At 51.6% G+C, this 20,194-nt stretch overlaps 1 protein-coding gene across 5 annotated transcripts in view; it reads left to right on the forward strand.

The window, feature by feature from the left end:
* The window catches only part of cacna1c (calcium channel, voltage-dependent, L type, alpha 1C subunit), a 1,623,635-nt gene that overhangs the window by 1,042,536 nt on the left and 560,905 nt on the right, over nt 1–20,194 (forward strand). For all 5 annotated transcript variants that reach the window (XM_072484617.1, XM_072484613.1, XM_072484615.1 and 2 more), the window contains one exon: nt 3,946–4,078. In XM_072484617.1, the coding sequence (XP_072340718.1) occupies nt 3,946–4,078 (133 nt within the window). The remainder of the gene's footprint in view (nt 1–3,945; nt 4,079–20,194) is intronic.

A 20,194-nucleotide genomic window follows, 5' to 3' on the forward strand; every position in this document is an offset into this window, starting at 1 on the left:
CCTGTCAGAGGTTTCAGCCAGCGCAACCTCCGGAAACACTTCTACCACACGAGATGGTGACGTCCCCCTGGGCGAAGGTGGGTGTTGACCTATTTCACGCGCTCGGCAGAGATTACATTGTTATTATAGACTACTTCTCAAACTACCCGGAAGTCATGCCTCTCCATGATCTGACGTCGTCCGCAGTCATTGGGGCCTGCAAGGAAACGTTTGCTCGCCATGGCATTCCAAGGACTGTCATGTCAGACAATGGACCTTGTTTTGCCAGCCGTGAATGGTCGTCCTTTGCCGCAGCATATGGTTTCACTCATGTGACATCCAGCCCTCTGCATCCACAATCGAACGGGAAGGCTGAAAAGGGTGTCCACATCGCAAAGCGGCTCCTGTGCAAGGCGGCTGATGCCGGATCGGACTTTAACCTTGCCTTGCTGGCCTATCGATCGGCCCCGTTATCCACGGGCCTCTCGCCAGCGCAGCTACTAATGGGTCGCTCCCTCAGGACGACGGTACCTTCCGTCCTGGCACCGACAACAGACCATGAGGCGGTTCTTCGGAACATGCAACTGCAGCGTGATCGCCAGAAAGGTCGGTACGACACACGAGCGACGGACCTGCCCCCCCTGTCCTCCGGAGACAAAGTACGCGTCCATCAACCGTATGGTGGCTGGTCAGCACCGGCCGAAGTCCTCCGACAAGTGGCTCCCCGCTCGTTCCTGGTTCGCATGCCGGATGGTTCCGTGCGTCGCCGCAATCGGCGCGCCCTTCGCCGACTTCCACGCTCACAGCCACACAACACGCCAGATCCTCAACAGGCTTCCGAGGATGACTTTGTGGAGCTGCCGCACATCACGCCCTTTCCATCGCCACCCATGGCCATGCCTGCACAGCAGCCGGTGGTTCTTGATCCACCCTTGAGGCGGTCAACCCGAATTCGTCGCAAACCCATTAGAATGGACTTATAATACAGTTCATATGTTAAATAAGTTGGACAATTTTACATGATAACCTGTTGTTGTTTATCGTTCCAGATGTCTGACTGGACAACTGTTCAAATTTTTTTTTCTTCTTCTCTCGTTCGCATTTCTGTTATGTTATGGTACAACTGGATTCATGTGACGCACTCGACATCGCCCCATGTACATAGTTCCGTCATAGACACATGCTGCACACGACACACACACACTCTTAGATGCACTCACGTCACGATCATATTTATTACCACGTAGGCACATATCTTTGTAAAAAGGGGGGATGTCATGATATTCAAACACACACATCATGATGGACACACTAACAGGCAAATCAGAGTACACAACACCACAACCAATCACAGACAAGAACACCAACCACATAAAAAGCACGAGCACGACACCTGGAGGTCAGTAGGTCTGGGGAGAAGGAAACAAGAAAGAGCTGTTGAAACACCACAAGCAGGGAGCCCCCCACGTGCAGAGTGCAAAGACCAAGTTGTAAATAGTGAGTTTAAATAAAGAAGCGTTGTACCACATGCAACTGTGTTGGCTCATCTGTGTGTCAGAACACCCAACACCACACCAGGTTCAATCCCGGCCCTGGGTCACTGTCCGTGTGGAGTTTGCACATTCTTCCCATGTTTGCGTAGGTTTCGCCCTCACAACCCAAAGATGTGCCGGGTAGGTGTAATGGCCACACTAAATTTAAAAAAATATATATTTTTATTCTCCTTTTTCACATTTTCTCCCAAATTTACACCCACCAACAATAAACAATAATCAGTAACGAATGCAATGTCAATCTCCATATCAACAACAATAATCCCATCCGCCCACCAAACCCCAAACAGCAGCCCGCATGTTAACATAAACAAATAACAAAACGAAATCCGGAATCACCCATAGTCACCATTAACACATACAGTCCCCCTCTCTCCAACCCTCTCAACCTCCCTCCATAATATTCGATGCAATCCAATTCTCGAAAGTGTATAATGAATAACATCCATGAATTGCATGAACCCATTGAATTTGACCTTCTCAAAAGCCAAGAATTCCAGCAGGTCCCCCCACCACACCAGGGCACAGGGTGGAGAGGTTTATCTCCATCCCGATAGGATCCGCCTTTGGGCGATCAACGAAGCGAAGGCTACAACATCTGCCTCCGCACCTGTTTCCAACCTCGGCTGGTCCGACACACCGAATATGGCCTCCTGAGGGCCTGGGTCCAGTTTCACGTGCACCACTTTAGAGATTACCCTAAACACCTCCTTCCAGTGGTTTGCGGGGCCTGCCCCGTAACGTTCGCACACATCTTCTACCCCCTCAAAGAGCCGGCTCATCCTCGCCCTTGTGAGGTGCGCTCTATATACCACCTTCAGCTGTATCAGTCCCAAGCTCGCACCTCACACCAGAACCCCTCCTCCATACCCTCTCCCAACTCTTCCTCCCACTTTGCTTTGATCCCTTCCAGCGGTGCTTTCTCCTCTCCCAAAATAGGCCCGTAAACCACTGACACTACCCCGTTCTCCGGTCCTCCTGTCGTCAGCACCTCCTCCAGCAATGTGAAGGCCGGCTCTACCGGGAAGCTCTGTATCTCCTTTCTGACAAAGTCTCAAACCTGCATGTATCTAAATATTTCTCCTTGCTCCAGCCCATACTTCGCTCCCAGCTCCTTCAATCCTGCAAACCGACCCCCAAGAAACAACTCTTTTAGCGTCCTAATTCCTTTCTCCTCCCATCTCCGAAAAGGTCCATCTCACTTCCCTGGCTCAAATCTATGATTCCCCCAAATCGGCCTTTCCTTTGACCCTGCCCCCAACCCGAAGTTTTGGCAAAACTGCCTCTAAATTCTCAACGAAGCTATTACTACCGGACTCCCTGTGTATTTCCCCGGGGCTGTTGGGAACGGCACTGTTGCTTAGGGCCTTCAATCCCGACCCGCTACATAAACTCTCCTCCATTCTGACCCACTGACCCAGCTCCATATGGCCACACTAAATTGCCCTTTAATTGGATAAAATGAATTGGGTACTCTTAATTTATTTTAAAAAAGGAATAGTTTTCCAAAACAGTCCAAACCTATACTGCTTTGATCTGCAAGACATGTAGATTTGCAAGAAAACATCATGATCAATGCAATGATCCTATTGAAATCTCAGAATGCACGCATCAAAAGCATGGGCTGGTTTAGCGCAATGGGCTAAATAGCTGGCTTGTAAAGCAGACAAAGGCCAGCAGAGCGGGTTCAATTCCCGTACCAGCCTCCCCGAACAGGCACCGGAATGTGGTGACTAGGGGCTTTTCACAGTATCTTCATTTGAAGCCTACTTGTGACAATAAGTGATTTTCATTTTTCATTTCAAATGAATTTTTTATAAAAAGAAACATAATGCAAGGAATTACGAGGCCTGGATGATTTGGAAGATATTGTCGAAATATTCTAGATGTGAATGTAGATAAAAAATAGGATAACACATGGACTACAATCTTATCCCCCACATATCAGAGGGTTGAATGGATTATGTGAAAGATATTGTGCACATATGATTGAGCAATAACATTGTTCATAAACCCATCTTTGGGTTTTGATAAATTACAAACCAGAATTTAACACAACTTAAATCTATGTACAAAGTTTTGTTCACTTGCTCAAGGAATTAAACTTATATTGCCAGGCAACTATAAAAATGCTTTGATATATTGCATAAAGTCCTGTCATACATTGAGGTATGTCGCAGGTTTTTGAATCCAGGTGTTACATTGGATCTGAAAAGCACCTTCCCCCTAAATTCTGAGTCTTGCTGAAATCACTGAAACTAAACTTTTAATTTGGTTGCACTTTAATTTTTTATGCCAAGTCTATGCCATTTAAGGTACAAAAAAAAACTTACAGCTATGACTATAAAGCAATGATTGGGATATTTTGTCGATTATAGAGTCATAATAATTAGACATAAATTTCTGGCTTCAGGAGATGAAGAGGATGATGAGCCGGAAATGCCTGTCGGACCACGTCCTCGGCCTCTCTCTGAACTGCATATAAAAGAGAAGGCTGTTCCCATGCCTGATGCCAGTGCATTCTTCATCTTCAATACTACAAACAGGTATCAGAGTTTTACCTTTACTGTGACTGTTATATATATCCTAAATGAGAAAGGCTTCTATGTAATGAATCACATCAACATAGCAGAATTATGTATCTATGATTTGTCATGTGTTGAACTGCTGATCTCAGCTGTAACATCTGTGGAAGCAATCAAAGGCCAGGTTATTTTCTACAGATTGATGAAATCAAAACACATTACATTGGAATGATCCCCTTCATATTGTTCACTTGAGTGACAGCGGCAGCAATCAGGAAGCATGTCAATCGCTCACTTTCCGAAGAGAAGGCCTCAAAACCTGCCTGGAGCATTGCCCCCCCCCCATTTTTCCACCAGGAGGCTACCTCCATGCAGATAGTCTAGTTCCTAATGCATAGGGAGGAAAATTCCAGTCAGCCGATTTCAGGTAGCTAACTATTCTACCCAATCCCACTTCCCTGAAAAATAGCTTGGGGGTGGATGGTGCCAGGAAAATGGTAAGCTGGTCTATGGCATGAATTATTGTACCAGTTTACCTTTGTACCCACCACAAAATTAGGAAAGAGGGCGGCATGTGGTGCACTGGGACTGCAGTGCTGAGGACCCGGGTTCGAATCCCAGCCCTGGGTCACTGTCCATGTGGAGTTTGCACATTCTCCCCGTGTCTGCGTGGATTTCATCCCCACAACCCAAAGATGTGCAGGTTAGGTGGATTGGCCATGCTAAATTGCCCCTTAATTGGAGAAAAAGTAATTGGGTACTCTAAATTTATTTTTTAAAAATAAAAAATTAGGAAAGAAATTGTGCCCCTAATCTCTCCTGCTTGACTGGAAATAAAACTTCACATATTCCTTAAGAAGGATTTCGAGAGTGGTTACAAAAATGAAAGATGGATTAGAAATAGGTAAAACGAAATATAAACACTTTTCATACTTGTCTGAGGTAATTAAACTTGTTAAACTGCATTCAGACTGATGTATTTGTCACATCCCGCAAGGGACCTTCGGGGTGGGGATGATTATATTCCCTATGGTTCTCACAGAGTACAAGCTCCCCTGCTGAGGGGCGGGGGAACTCCATTCAGCTATGTATAAAATGTCGACCAGAAAGGCACCGACTGTGATAGAGACCCAGTAGGGATCTTCTGGAAGCTGTATATAACGTATCTGTAAATAAACCGAAGTTCTTTATTCTTCCTTGTTATGGACTCCATGTGCCCCTATTAATAATCATAATAATCTTTATTGTGTCACAAATAGGCTCACATTAACATTGCAGTGAAGTTACAGTAAAAATCCCCGAGTCACCACTCTATGGTGCCTGTTCGGGAGAATTCAGAATGTCAAATTCACCTAACAAGCACATCTTTTGGGAGGATACCAGGGCACCCGGAGGAAACCACTCAGACACGGGGAGAATGTGCAGACTCCGCACAGACAGTGACCCAAGCTGAGAATTGAACCCGGGTCCCTGGCGGTGTGAAACAACGGTGCTAACCACTGTGCTACCATACCACCCATAAACTGACGATGAGGAGTAAACTGGTTTGCTGTTGATGCTAAAACTTAGTGGCTGAGCCACCTCCCCAATTTTCTGGACCCAGGTTGGAACCAATGATTTTGCTAAGCCTCTGTTTTGACGACTGGATGCATTTGACGCCGGTGGTGAAGACTGGAACAAGTTGCCGAAGGGCCTGTTCCTGTGCTATATTGTTCTTTGTTACAAGCAGAAACAATGCATTATGTCTTCCGGGCCAACAACATCACAGAGAATGAGCACTACATGGCCATACTGTTGATGGCCTGCGGGGCACACACTTCGGAATAATCAGGAGTTTTACGTACCTGGCGGGGCCAGATACACACTCATTCGACCAACTTGTGGCACAATATTTTAACCCAACCCCATCAGTGATCATTCAAAGGTTTTGTTTTAATTCGGCGGACACGTCCTCCGGTGAGTTTGTCACCGATTCCACATCACAGCTATGGAAGATAGCTTAGTTTTGTGAGTATGGAACTGCTTTACCCCTGATATGCTCCACGATCGTTTGGTCTGTGGTATAAATAATATGTAGACCAAAAAAAACTTTGGGGCAACACATCCCTTTTTTTAAAAAAACATTTTATTAGGGTATTTGCAGGTTTTTATAATAACAACAATAACAATGCCATGAACATGGTACAATAAACATCCCCCCCCCCCCCCCATCCGAACCTTCACACACCCCAACCATGAAACAACAATCCGGCCCTCTCTCCCCCCCCCCCCCCCTTTGGAATACTGCTTTTGCTGACAGTTTAATTTTTCCCGAGAAAATAGACAAACGGCTGCCACCTCTGGGTGAACCTTACCATTGACCCCCTTAAGGCGAACTTTATTTTCTTAAGACAGAGAAACCCAGCCATGTCACTGTGGTAATACCAGGTATTGCAGTACCTGAGAGGTGGATGACCATTGGCTAGACCTAGGAGTCTACCATTGGCTAACGTACATAGCTCCGCCCTGAGAGGCGGAGTATAAGAACCAATGCCGTCCCAGCAGCTTTCTGTATCGAAGCTGCTGGGTACAGTTCTAGCTGATTAAAGCCGATTAGTTATGACCCACCTTGTCTCGAGAGTAATTGATTGTGCATCAATTTAATCAGCTATTACTTCAGTTGAAAGGATGGATCTCCGCATCAAGCCGGAGTGCCTTCAGCTCAGCCCCTACGCAGACAACTCCGCTGCTATCTTCAAGCATTGGCTGGCGTGTTTTAAGGGCTATCTCGACACGGCCGCCGACACCCCCACCGAAAGGCAGAAAATGCACCTTCTACGCTCACGGGTCAGCCCTTGGATCTACCTTCTGATCGAAGAGGCGGCGAACTATGCTGCAGCTATCGAGCTGCTAGAAGGACATTACATCCGTCCTGTGAACCAGGTCTACGCCTGTCACCTGCTGGCAACTAGAAGGCAAAGCCCTGAAGAAACACTGGAAGACTTCTATCGGGCACTGCTAGTGCTGGGCCGAAACTGTGGCTGCCCACCAGTTACGGGGAACGAGCACACAAAACCTTTAATTCGGGATGCTTTTGTGGCAGGTATGACTTCCCCTGACATCCGCCGAAGGCTCCTTGAAATGGGCACACTGTGCCTCACTGAGGCACGAGCCCTGGCGGGGTCCATGGACGTTGCGTATAAAAGCGCACTGGCTTTTGCTCCCGGACGCACGGCGCCCCCCTGGGCTGCGTGGCACCCCATCGCGGCAGCCCCCCAGACTTTTCCGCTAACCCCGCAGGCCTGCATGGCGAGACGGCCCGCTATCACCGCCGGCCAACGCTGCTTCTTCTGCGGGCAGGCGAATCATCCCCGCCCACGCTGCCCGGCCCGCACCGCCACCTGCAAAGGGTGCGGCAAGAAAGGCCACTATGTCGCGGTCTGCCAGGCCCGTGCCGTGGCCGCGGTCTCCAGCGACTATCAGCAGCCTTTCTTTCAAGCCCTGGCCGTCCAAGGCCCACCGCCGCTCTTCTATCCTCAGGCAGCGTGCGACCCACGGCCACAGCCATTTTGCCCCCCGGCCACCACGGTGGATGGGTGGGCGCCACCATTTTGTCCCTTGCTGCCGCCATCTTCGACATCCCCGGACTCCATGTGCGACCCGTGGCTGACGCCATCTTGGATGGGGCCTCAGGCCCATAGCACAGCCGACTCCACACTGCCCGACCAGAACTCCTCCTTACTGCAGCTGGCCTCCGTAACCCTGGACCATAGTCGGCCCCGGACGCTAGCGAAAGCCACTACAACGATCGGCATCAACGGCCACGTGACGTCGTGCCTGATCGACTCCCGGAGCACGGAATGCTTTGTCCACCCCGACACGGTAAGGCGCTGTTCTCTTGTCACCCATCCCGTAAACCAATGGATCTCCCTGGCCTCCGGGTCACACGCAGTGGAGATAAAGGGGTTCTGCCTAGCAAACCTCACTGTCCAAGGCAGGGAATTCCGCAATTTCCGCCTGTACGTTCTGCCGCACCTCTGCGCAGCCACCCTTCTTGGGCTGGATTTCCAGTGCCATCTGCAAAGCCTGACCTTTAAATTTGGCGGCCCTATACCCCCCTTACTGTCTGCGGCCTCGCAACCCTTAAGGTCGACCCGCCTTCCCTGTTTGCGAACCTCACCCCGGATTGCAAACCCGTCGCCACCAGGAGCAGACGGTACAGTGCCCAGGACCGGACCTTCATCAGGTCCGAGGTCCAAAGGCTGCTGAAGGAAGGGGTCATCGAAGCAAGCAACAGCCCCTGGAGGGCTCAAGTAGTGGTGGTAAAGACCGGGGAGAAACATAGGATGGTCATCGACTATAGCCAGACCATCAACAGGTTTACGCAACTGGATGCGTACCCTCTCCCCCGTATAGCCGACCTGGTAAACAGGATTGCGCAATACAAGGTTTTCTCCATGGTGGATCTCAAGTCTGCCTACCACCAGCTACCCCTCCGTAATGGTGACCGCCAGTACACTGCCTTCGAAGCAGATGGGTGGTTCTATCACTTTTTAAGGGTTCCCTTCGGTGTCACGAACGGGTTCTCGGTATTCCAACGTGAGATGGACCGAATGGTTGACCGGCTTACGCACAACGTTTCCGTATCTTGATAACGTCACCATCTGCGGCCATGACCAGCAGGACCACGACACCAATCTCCGAAAATTTCTCCAGACCGTAAATATCCTTAATCTCACCTACAATAAGGATAAATGCGTGTTTAGCACCGACCGTCTAGCCATCCTAGGCTACGTAGTGCCTGAACGCATCGCCCCCTCATGGAGTTCCCCCTCCCTCACTGCCCCAAGGCCTTAAAGCGCTGCCTCGGCTTCTTCAGCTATTATGCACAATGGGTCCCTAATTACGCAGACAAGGCTCGACCACTGATCCAGTCCACAAAATTCCCCCTGTCAATGGAGGCACGCCAGGCCTTCTGCCTCATCAAAGCGGACATCGCAAAAGCCACGATGCGCGCCATCGACTAATCCCTCCCCTTCCAGGTCGAGAGCGATGCATCCGATGTAGCTCTGGCGGCCACCCTCAACCAAGCGGGCAGGCCCGTGGCTTTCTTCTCCCGCACCCTCCACGCTTCCGAAATCCGCCACTCCTCGGTCGAAAAGGAGGCCCAGGCCATAGTAGAAGCTGTGCGACACTGGAGGCATTACCTGGCCGGCAGGAGATTCACTCTCCTCATGGACCAACGGTCGGTTGCCTTCATGTTCGATAATGCGCAGCGGGGCAAGATTAAGAACGACAAGATCTTGCGGTGGAGGATAGAACTCTCCACCTACAATTACGAGATCTTGTACCGACCCGGGAAGCTGAACGAGCCTCCTGATCCCCTGTCCCGCGGCACTTGTGCCACTGCACAAGTGGACCGCCTCCGAGCCCTCCACGAGGACCTCTGCCACCCGGGGGTCACTCATTTCTTTCATTTCATCAAGACTCACAACCTGCCCTACTGCATCGAGAAGGTCAGAACAGTCACCAGGGACTGCCAAATCTGCGCGGAGTGCAAACCTCACTTCTACTGGCCAGAGAGAGCGCATCTGATAAAGGCTTCCTGTCCCTTTGAACGCCTCAGCATGGATTTTAAAGGCCCCCTCCCCTTCACCGACCGCAACACGTACTTCCTGAACGTGATTGATGAGTACTCCCGGTTCCCATTCGCCATCCCCTGCCCGGACATGACCACAACCACCGTTATCAAGGCCCTCCAGGGTATTTTTACACTGTTCGGTTTCCCCGCATACATTCACAGTGATAGTGGGTCCTCCGTTATGAGCGACGAACTGCGTCAATTCCTGCTCAGCAAAGGCATCGCCTCCAGCAGGACGACCAGTTACAACCCCCGGGGAAACGGGCAGGTAGAAAGGGAGAACGGAACAGTCTGGAAGACCGTCCTGCTGGCCCTACGGTCCAGGAATCTCCCAGTCTCCCGCTGGCAAGAACTCCTCCCGGTGGCCCTTTATTCCATCCGGTCGCTGCTCTGTACTACCACAAACCAGACACCTCGTGAACGTCTCCTTGTTTTCCCCCGGAAGTCCTCCTCCGGGACCTCGCTCCCAACCTGGCTAGCGACACCCGGACCCGTCCTGCTGCGGAAACATGTGAGGGCGCACAAGTCGGACCCGTTGGTCGAGGGGGTCCACCTGCTGCATGCCAACCCCCAGTACGCCTACGTAGCGTTCTTTGACAGCCGCCAAGACACGGTCTCCCTTCGGGACCTGGCACCCACCGGAGCCCCACGCGCACCCGCACCATTGCCCCCACACCCACCCTCCCCGCAGCACCTGACCGGAGGGTCAGTGCTGCCGCCGCCACTACCCAGCACCGAACAGGCACCGACGCCCTCTTCAGGCGCCCCTCCCCCCCCCCTGCCCACTTTTCGCCCCAACAGCGCCGCCTAGGGGTGACGAAGCTGCCTAGGAGGAAGACACCACGTTCCCGGAGTCGCAACCGCCGGGGCCCCCACCAGGATCATCGCCGAAGCCCAGACACTCCAGAAGGACGACCAGGCCACCCAATCGACTGATTGCTGCACCATAAACACTTTTCTGTTACCCTCGACATCACCTCCATACCTGGTCCTACCATGCGAAAGGCGACATCAACGCTGTCCATCACCCCGCTGGGTTCTTTTTTAACAGGGTGTGAATGTGGTAATACCAGGTATTGCAGTACCTGAGAGGTGGATGACCATTGGCTAGACCTAGGAGTCTACCATTGGCTAACGTACATAGCTCCGCCCTGAGAGGCGGAGTATAAGAACCAATGCCGTCCCAGCAGCCTTCACTTTCTGTATCGAAGCTGCTGGGTACAGTTCTAGCTGATTAAAGCCGATTAGTTATGACTCACCTTGTCTCGAGAGTAATTGATTGTGCATCAGTCACTAACCCAGGTCTCTACAGTCGGGGGCTTCGAGTCCCTCCACATTAATAAGATCCGTCTCCGGGCTACCAGGGAGGCAAAGGCCAAAAGTCAGACTCTTTTGCCCCCTGAACTCCCGGCTCTTCCGACACTCCAAAGATCGCCACCTCCGGACTCGGCACCACCCGTGTTTTTAGCACTGTTTTCATTACCTTAGCAAAACCCTGCCAAAACCTCCAAGCTTCGGGCATGCCCAAAACATATGGACATGATTTGCTGGGCTTCCGGCGCACCTCGCACACCTATCTTCTACCCCGAAAAACCTGCTCATCCTAGCCACTTTCATGTGTGCCCGGTGGACTAGCTTAAATTGTATCAGGCTAAGCCTGGCACATGATGAGGATGTATTAACCCTGCTTAGGGCATCTGCCCACAGACCCGCCTCTATCTCTCCACCTAGCTCGTCCTCCCACTTGCCCTTGAGCTCCTCCACCGGAGTTTCCTCCACCTCCGAAAGTTCCTGGTAAATATCTGAAACCTTCCCCTCTCCCACCCAGGTACTGGAGACTACTCTATCCTGTAACCCCCATGGCGGCAGCAGCGGAAAGGCCAGCACCTGTTTTCTCAGGAAGTCTCGCACCTGCAAATACCTAAACCCGTTCCCTGCTGGCAATTCAAATTTATCCTCCAAGGCTTTCAAGTTGGGAAAGCTCCCATCTATAAATACATCCCCCATCCTTCTAATTCCTGCCCTTTGCCAACTCCATCGTCCAGCCTACCCGGTACAAACCGATGCTTATTATAAATCGGGTTCCAAACCGATGCTCCCTCCACTGTCTTATATCTCCTCTATTGCCCCCAGATTCTCAGAGCCACCACTACCACCGGACTTGTGGAGTATCGGGCCGGCGAGAACGAAAGAGGTGCCACTATCAGTGCTCCCAAACCGGTGTCTTTGCATGTCGCTGCCTCCATCTGCTCCCATGCCAACCCCTCCCCCACTACCCACTTCCTAATCATGGCTATATTAGCCGCCCAGTAGTAATTGCAGAAGGTCGGCAGCGCCAACCCACCCTCCCCCGACTGCGCTCCAGCAACACTTTCTTCACTCACGGGGTTTTACCCGCCCACACAATGTCCGAAATAACCTTATTCACCCACTTGAAAAAGGCCTTTGGGATGATGATGGGGAGGCACTGAAAGACAAACAGAAATCTGGGGAGGACTGTCATTTTCACGGTCTGTACCCTCCCCGCCAGTGATAGCGGGTGCATGTCCCATCTCTTAAATGCATCTCATGTTTCAATGACCTCAGCATGGCATCCTCATTTTATGAGGAGCGGCTGAGTAGACTAGGCCTATATTTGTTTGAATTTAGAAGAATGTGGGCTGATCTACTTGAAACATAAAATTATTACAGGGTTTGTTACAGTAAATGCTGGGAGGATGTTTCCCTTAGCTCCTTTTCCCTTTCATTTTGCATCATTTAGGTTCCTTCCTGAAACCGCTGCTGCAGCCAGAATGCATCTCACCTGAAAAGGTGCAGGTTGGCTTTAAGTAGTTCAGGCTAGTTTTAAGTGGCGCCAACCTTGCATGAACTGGGCTCCCTGCATGCAGTCACTCAGCAGCATGTGCAGCGGTTAATTTTAGAAATGAGCAGACAGCAGGAAGTATGAGTGTTGCTTACATCATATTGATCGATCACAGAGTAATTATTGTGCGTTGTAATCCCTGTGCCTGATTTTATAAGAAAATAAGAATGTAAAAATAAGTGTCAGCGTAGATCATTCAGCACTTCAAGCCGACTCATATGTGGCTGATCTACCTCAACTGCATCTTCCCACCTGATCCTAACTCCCTTAATTCTCTAAGTTTTCAAAAGTTTATCAGTCTTTGGGCACGATTCTCCGGAAAGATTTTGAAATGTTGTAGCGAGCAGGAATTGCCGCGAGCATCCCGGCGCTCGGCCCCACAAGGCCGGAAAAGCTATTCAACGTTAATTGGTCCACTTAACATGGACTCATGGGTTTATCGCCGCAAATGAAGGCTCGCCAACCGATTCGCCAACACCGTGGTCGCCAGCCCCCCGCTAACAAGCTCGAGCATCACTTACGCAGCACTTGCTCAGCCAACCGTAGTAAGCTCGCCATAATGGAGCCGAGGAGACCAGCCCCAAGATTCAGGGACACTGACCTGGGGAGGCTGCTAGACGCCGTGGAACCAGGAGCCTGCTCCCCCAAAGGTCCAGGAGAGTGAGCCACAGGGCAGCCAGTGCTTCCTGGGATGAGGTGGTGGCAGCTGTGAGCAGCAGGAGTGTGACCAGGAGGACTGGCCCGCAATGCAGGAAGAAGGTCAATTACCTCCACCATGCTACACACGGGAACATCCACCCCCCAACTATCCAAGGAACCCCCATCCCTCCTGTCATGATATGCAAACATGCAGCTAATGATCACATAGAATAGGACACGACCAATGAGCAGTCAGGACACTCAGGGGGGGTATCTCACTATAAAAGGGATGAGGCACTCACACCCCACCTCTTTCCACAGACCACAGAGTGAGACAGGGGTGTATCCTCAGATTCACACCCCAGCACGTGGCTTAGGACAAGGCTGGTTCAGTTAGACTGAGTTACTACATTTAGATTAGCAGAGAATCAAACTCATTGAGAACTGTGCTAATCGTTCAATAAAACACATTGAACTCACGTCAAAGTCTGGAGCATCTTTTACTCAAAACTGCGTCAAGTGGCAGCTTGTGCTATTCCAAATTACATAACACAACATGATACCAGGAGTCTGTTCAGTCTAGTTAGTTCAACTCAGCAAGATCCGTGACGACCAGCGAATGTATACCGGCACAATGGAAAAGATTCAGGCTCCTCACCAGCTCCGGACCTCCGGCAATCTCAGTGCCAACTGGCAGACATTCAAGCAGAAATTTCAGCTTTACGTCGAAGCATCAAACCTCAATGGTGCGTCTGATGCATGGAAGATAGCTCTTCTCCTCACCACAGCAGGTGATCACGCCTTACAGCACAAGACAAAGTTTCAGACCATCCTGGACAAGTTTGACAGCCACTGTGAGGTGGACACCAACAAAATCTTCGAGCGCTACATATTCAAGCAGTGATTGCAAGGTAAAGACGAATCCTTCAACTCATATTTAACTAACCTTAGACTGCTAGCGCAATCATGCAACTTCGGTGATATCACTGACTCCAAGATCAGAGACCAAATTGTTTATGGAGTTCACTCTGATCCTCTGAGAGAGCAGTTACTGAAAATCAAGCACATGACCCTGCTAGTCGCGATTGAAACATGCACAGTGCATGAGCATGCTAAAAATCGCTATTCCCAGTACAAAACGGCAGAAAATGATAAACTAGCCTCCCACGAAGCCGAGAGTGTGCAGGCCATCTCCCGGAGGCAGCGTCTCAACATTGACGAAAGCGGCCATTTTGCGCGCTCTTCCCGGGGCCCGACGCATGCGAGATGCGAACGGGATAACGAAGCAGCCGAAACCCGCACTGCGCAGGTGCAGACGTCTGAGAACGGCACTGCGCATGTGCAACAACGCACGGAGCGTCAGGACGCCAACGCCATGGCGTGTTCGAACTGTGGCAAAGCCTATTTAAAGAAACACTGCCCTGCAAGAGGCAGACGCTGTTTAAACTGCAGGAAGCCAGGCCACTATGCAGATTAGCACCACCAGTCAGGAACCAGCGCTCCCAATTCCGATGACGGCGCATCCGGAGTGTGCAACAACGCCTACAGGATTCTGATCCTGGCAGTGCAACGGATCCAGATGAATGCCTGGACAACGCCTACCGTGTGGGCATTATTGCAAAGTGTAAATATGCCACATCAGACACATCGCAAGTCCAGTTGATCCTAGCTGTGGATTCCGAGGACGAAAGGCGAGCAGTGATAAAGGTCAACCACTGCTCCATCCAGTTCAAGCTGGACACAGGTGCCTCTGCCAACCTCCTCTCACAGGCAGACTTCAGACGCATTAAGAAGCCCCCCACGGTCCTTCCAGCTGCCTGCAAGCTCCTGGATTACAATGGGAATGCCATCACGGCACTGGGATCCTGCCATCTGCACGTATCCAACTGACACACACAAGCACGGTTACACTTTGAAATTGTTAAGCCGGACAGGGCATCCCTACTAGGTGCGCACATCTGCAAGCAGCTGAACCTCATTCAAAGGGTTTACACCGCGACATCCTCCCATGTGGATCTTCAGGCCGGCATCGACGACATCTGGTCCACATTATCCACAAGGACCTGAACGACATGACGCCTCGGTTGCAGAGAATCCTGCTTAAACTTAGGAGGTATGACTTCAACTTGGTGTACACACCTGGCAAGGGGCTCATCATCGCTGATACATTGGCCCGCTCTGTCACCTCGCCCAGTGAGCCGCTGGACATCATCCAGCACATCGAATTGCAGGTGCAGATGTGTGCTAGCACTCTCCCGGCGACAGATGAGAAGGTAGTTCTCATCCGTGATGAGACAGCCAAAGACCCCCTCTTGCAGCGCGTCATCCACAACCTCACCAATGGCTGGCAGAAAGGGCAGTGCCCACAATTTTACAATATGAAGGACGACCTGATGGTGATTGATGGTATCATCCTCAAGCTGGATAGGATTGTCATTCCGCTCAGTCTCCAGAGCTTGGTGCTGCGCCAGGTTCATGAGGGCCACCTGGGCGTCGAGAAGTGCAGACGCAGAGCCCGGCAAGCTGTCTACTGGCCCGGCATCAGCCAGGACACCACAAACATGGTCCTGAACTGTGCTACCTGTCAGCGGTTCCAGCCAGCGCAGAGCAAGGAGCTCCAACAGCATGACATAGTGACCTCTCCGTGGTCCAAGGTTGGCATCGACCTCTTTCATGCAAATGGTCGCGACTATGTATTGATCATCGACTATTTCTCAAATTACCCTGAGGTGCTGATGCTCCCGGACCTCACCTCTCGGGCTGTCATCAAAGCCTGTAAGGAGACGTTCTCAAGGCATAGCATCCCAATCACCGTCATGAGTGACAATGGCCCGTGCTTTAACTGTCGAGAATGATCCACGTTTGCCAGGTCGTACAATTTCCAGCATGCCACCTCCAGTCCGCACTATCCACAGTCCAATGGAAAAGTCGAGAAAGGGGTGCACATTGTGAAACAGCTCATCTGCAAGGCTGCGGACTCTGCTTCTGACCTACATCTTGCACTGCTCGCGTACAAGGTGACTCCATTGTCAACTGGCATGTTGCTGGCTCAACTCCTGATGAACAGGGACTTGCGGATGATGTTTCCAGCCATACACCTGCCCAACCTGGATCACCTCCCGGTGCTGCAGAAGATGCAGCAGCTCAGAGACCGTCAAAAGCAGGGCTATGATGCCCATGCCACCGATCTGGCCGTGCTATCCCCGGCAGACACTTTCAGGATCCAGATACCGGATGGTGGGTGGTCTGCCCCGGCTGCTGTTGTTCGACAGGCCGCGCCCCACTCTTATGTTGTACGTATGGTTGACGGCTCCATCGTGTGAAGGAATCGACGGGCACTGCGCAAAGTTGCCTGCCCGCAACCACTTTCTACCCCATTTCCATATGTTGAATTGCCACCTCCTGATACCTCGCACCACGAGGCCACCAGTCAGGCTTCCATCCCGCCTGTCAAGGCGCCGTTATCCCCACTGCCACCGCTCCGCCGGTCGACCAGGATCAGACGCAAGCCTCAGAGACTGAACCTGTGAACATTTGTTTTGTTTGCTCTGTTCTGTTGTCCTCCGTCAGTCACGGTAGACAGACTCATTCACATGTAAATACATTTACATACGCCAACAAAACATTTAAAAAAGGGGAAGATGTCATGATATGCAAACATGCAGCTAATGAACACATAGAATAGGACACAACCAATGAGCAGTCAAGACACTCAGGGGTGGTATCTCAATATAAAAGGGATGAGGCACTCACACCCGCCTCTTTCCACAGACCAACATCTACAGAGTGAGACAGGGTGTATCCGCAGCATCACACATGGCTTAGAGCAAGGCTGGTTCAGTTGGACTGAGTTACTACATTTAGATTAGCAGAGAGTCGAACTCATTGAGAACCGTGCTAATAGTTCAATAAAACACATTGCACTCACTTCAAAGTCTGGAGTATCCTTTACTCAAAACTGCGTCAAGTGGCAGCTTGTGTTATTCCAAATTACATAACACAACATCTCCCTCCACCCCCAACCCCCTTCAACCCCCCCAACCCTCCCTTCCACCATTATGAACCACGCATGTGGCTGACGATACCCTCTCTGGGTCCCCTCAGGAAAAGCTCTCCCATAATTGCTGGGAAAGTGCCCGGATTGGCAGAGGAGTGCAAGACATCAGAAACTTCACCACCTTCGAGGAGCGTGCCCTGGAGGTGACCGGTGTGGCCGAGGTCAGAGCGGTCACCTACGTGGCTGGTGGATGCCACAGAGGTGAGGACCCACCGGGCTCCACCCGGGGGACCTGTCAAACGTGACTTGTTATTGCCTTACTGACTGACTGACCCATCCCTCCCACAGACCACATGTCCATTCACCCGCAGGTCCTCTAGTCGACGGCGGAGGCCCATCCAAAGTAGCACCCTCTCCAGCCTCCCAGGAGACCACGTGGGATGGATCCGGGTTGGCACTCAGCGCCACTTCCTCCTAGTAGGTGCCCATAGGGCCTTGGGGTTCACCTTGGGATGGAGGGGCAGCTGTTTCGATCCCTGGCTGCCCCTGCATCATCTGGCTCTGCCAGCCCTGGCGGTTCCCCATGGTCCACCCCATCACAGGGTGCTCACTTGCTGTGCTCCTCCGTGACTGGGACAAGATCTGCAGTGCCTCGTCAATGACCAGCTGCAACTGGGACTAGCTCCGCAGCGCCTCAGCCATTCCCATCTGAGAGCGGGCATGTCCCACAGAACCTCATTAAAGTCAGCCTGGTACTGGGTGACATCCCCCAGCGAGGCAGACATTCTGCTGAGACCCACTGACTGTGCAACGCTTTGGACACCTTCACAAATGGTGCCGATATCGTGCACCAGGCTCTCCACTGCAGTTGCCACTCGAGCAGTGTTGGCCTCGGTTTCACGCATTGCTGGCAACATCTCCCGCGCCATAGCCTTTGGGATTCCTCCAAGTGGCTATGGATCTGCTGGAGTGTCGCTGACATCTCCCTTGAATGTCTTGTCTGCTCCCTATTGTCTCCATCATTTCCGGATAACCTGTTCCACAGGCTTAGCATCAGGTTGCACCCAGTTGGGTTGGGATCCAGCAGACCTCCGATTTCTGTCTCGCCTGGGCAATCTTGCCTCCACCTGATGTACATCATCAGCAGTGTGGTGCCCACCAGATTGTGCCCCAGAACTCTGACCACTGACATTTCCCACTGAGGTGTGTGTATCTGCTGTGTATTGGTGGAGGGTAAGGATATCAGCTGTGCAGCGACTATTACGGTGGCATCCTCGAAGCTCCCCTTTGACGTGGTCTCCTGGGAGGCTGCAGAGGGTGCCACTCTGGATGGGCCTGCGCCGTCGACTGGAGGACCTGCGGGTGAATGGACATGTAGTCGGTCTGATTGGGATGTGAGGCAATGACTTCCACATGCTACATAGCTTGCCCACCCATGGGAATCCACTTGGATTGTGTGAAGTGCTCACTTAACCATGATTGCCAATTCTCTATTAGCAATAGCCTCAGTCACACTACCAGAGGCCTCGGCAATCGGTGGGGGTTATGGGTGGTCGATGAAGCCCCCGTTGGCGAAATCGTAGCGTGGCGACAAACCAATAATTACCACTTAAGTCCAATCTCCATACAATTAACGGGAGTGGCCCCCTATCTAACGGCCTCCAGTATTCTCGTATGTGAGCGGCATGATAGAACAGTGGTTAGCACTGCTGCTTCACCGTGCCAGGGTCCCAGTTTCGAATCTTGGCTTGGGTCACTCTGTGTGCGGAGTCTGCACATTCTCCCTGTGCCAGCGTGGGTTTCCTCCGAGTGCTCCGGTTTCCCCCCACAAGTTCTGAAAGACGTGTTGTTAGGTAAATTGGACATTCTGAATTTTCCCTCTGTGTACCCGAACAGGCGCCGGAGTGCGGCGACTAGGGGCTTTTCACAGTAACTTCATTGCAGTGTTGATGTAAGCCAACTTGTGACAATAAAGATTATTATTACGTATTCTACCGGCCTCCCCAGGGTCACGTGGGTGCCAATTAGTACTCCTTTTAAAAAACATGAAGCTGGCGGAAGGGCTGCTGCCAGGATCCGAGGAGGTGAGTAGCCATCTTCACTCTCGGGCAATGAGCGCAAGGGCACTGGGGTTACGCTGGTATTCGGAAGGGTGGGTGGGGAAGCCAGCTACTGGACAGACTTGGTTGGGTGGGAAACGCGGCGGTCTGCAGGTTAGACTGAAGCAACGCGGTTTCAAGACCCCTCTCCCCAGCGTACTCCTGGCAACGTCCAAGCTGGATGAACTTAACGCCAGACTTACCTCTCAGAGGGAAGTAAGAGACTGCTGTGTGCTCTGTTTCACAGTGACATGGCTCACCCCCGCCTCACCGGACTGTGCCATACAACCTGAAGGCTTCTCAATTCCCCGGGCAGACCGCACGGCATCATCAGGCAAAGCGAAGGGTGGAGGGGTTTGCCACCTCATCAATTCCTCCTGGTACTTGGATGTGGCGACTCTGGCGACCTACTGCTCCCCAGACCTGGAATACCTGACCGTGAAGTGGCGACCATATTATCTTCCACGTGAGTTCACTTCAGCCATTATCACAGCGGTCTACATCCCACCCCAGGCAGAAGTGAGGAAGACGCTGGACGAACTATACACAGTAATAAACAACTACGAAACAGAACACCTGGAGGCCTTGTTCATCGTGTCCGGAGAGTTCAACAAGGCCAACTTCAAGAGAGTACTGCCAAAATTCCACCAGCACATCTCCTGTCCCACCAGGGGCAACAACACTTTTGACCACTGCTACTCAAAAATCAAGGGCGCCTACCATTCCATCCCCCGACCGCACTTTGGGAAATCAGACCATAAGACGGTGCTCCTTCTCCCGGCATACAAGTAGAAACTCAAGCGGGAGAATCCAGCTAAGAAGGTTGTGCAGTGCTGGTCCGAGGAGTCAGAAGAGCTCTTACTTGACTGCTGAGAGACAGTGGACTGGTCCATATTTAAGAACTCAGCGACCAACTTAA

Source organism: Scyliorhinus torazame, chromosome 19 (genome assembly GCF_047496885.1).
Source record: "Scyliorhinus torazame isolate Kashiwa2021f chromosome 19, sScyTor2.1, whole genome shotgun sequence".
Taxonomy (NCBI): domain Eukaryota; kingdom Metazoa; phylum Chordata; class Chondrichthyes; order Carcharhiniformes; family Scyliorhinidae; genus Scyliorhinus; species Scyliorhinus torazame.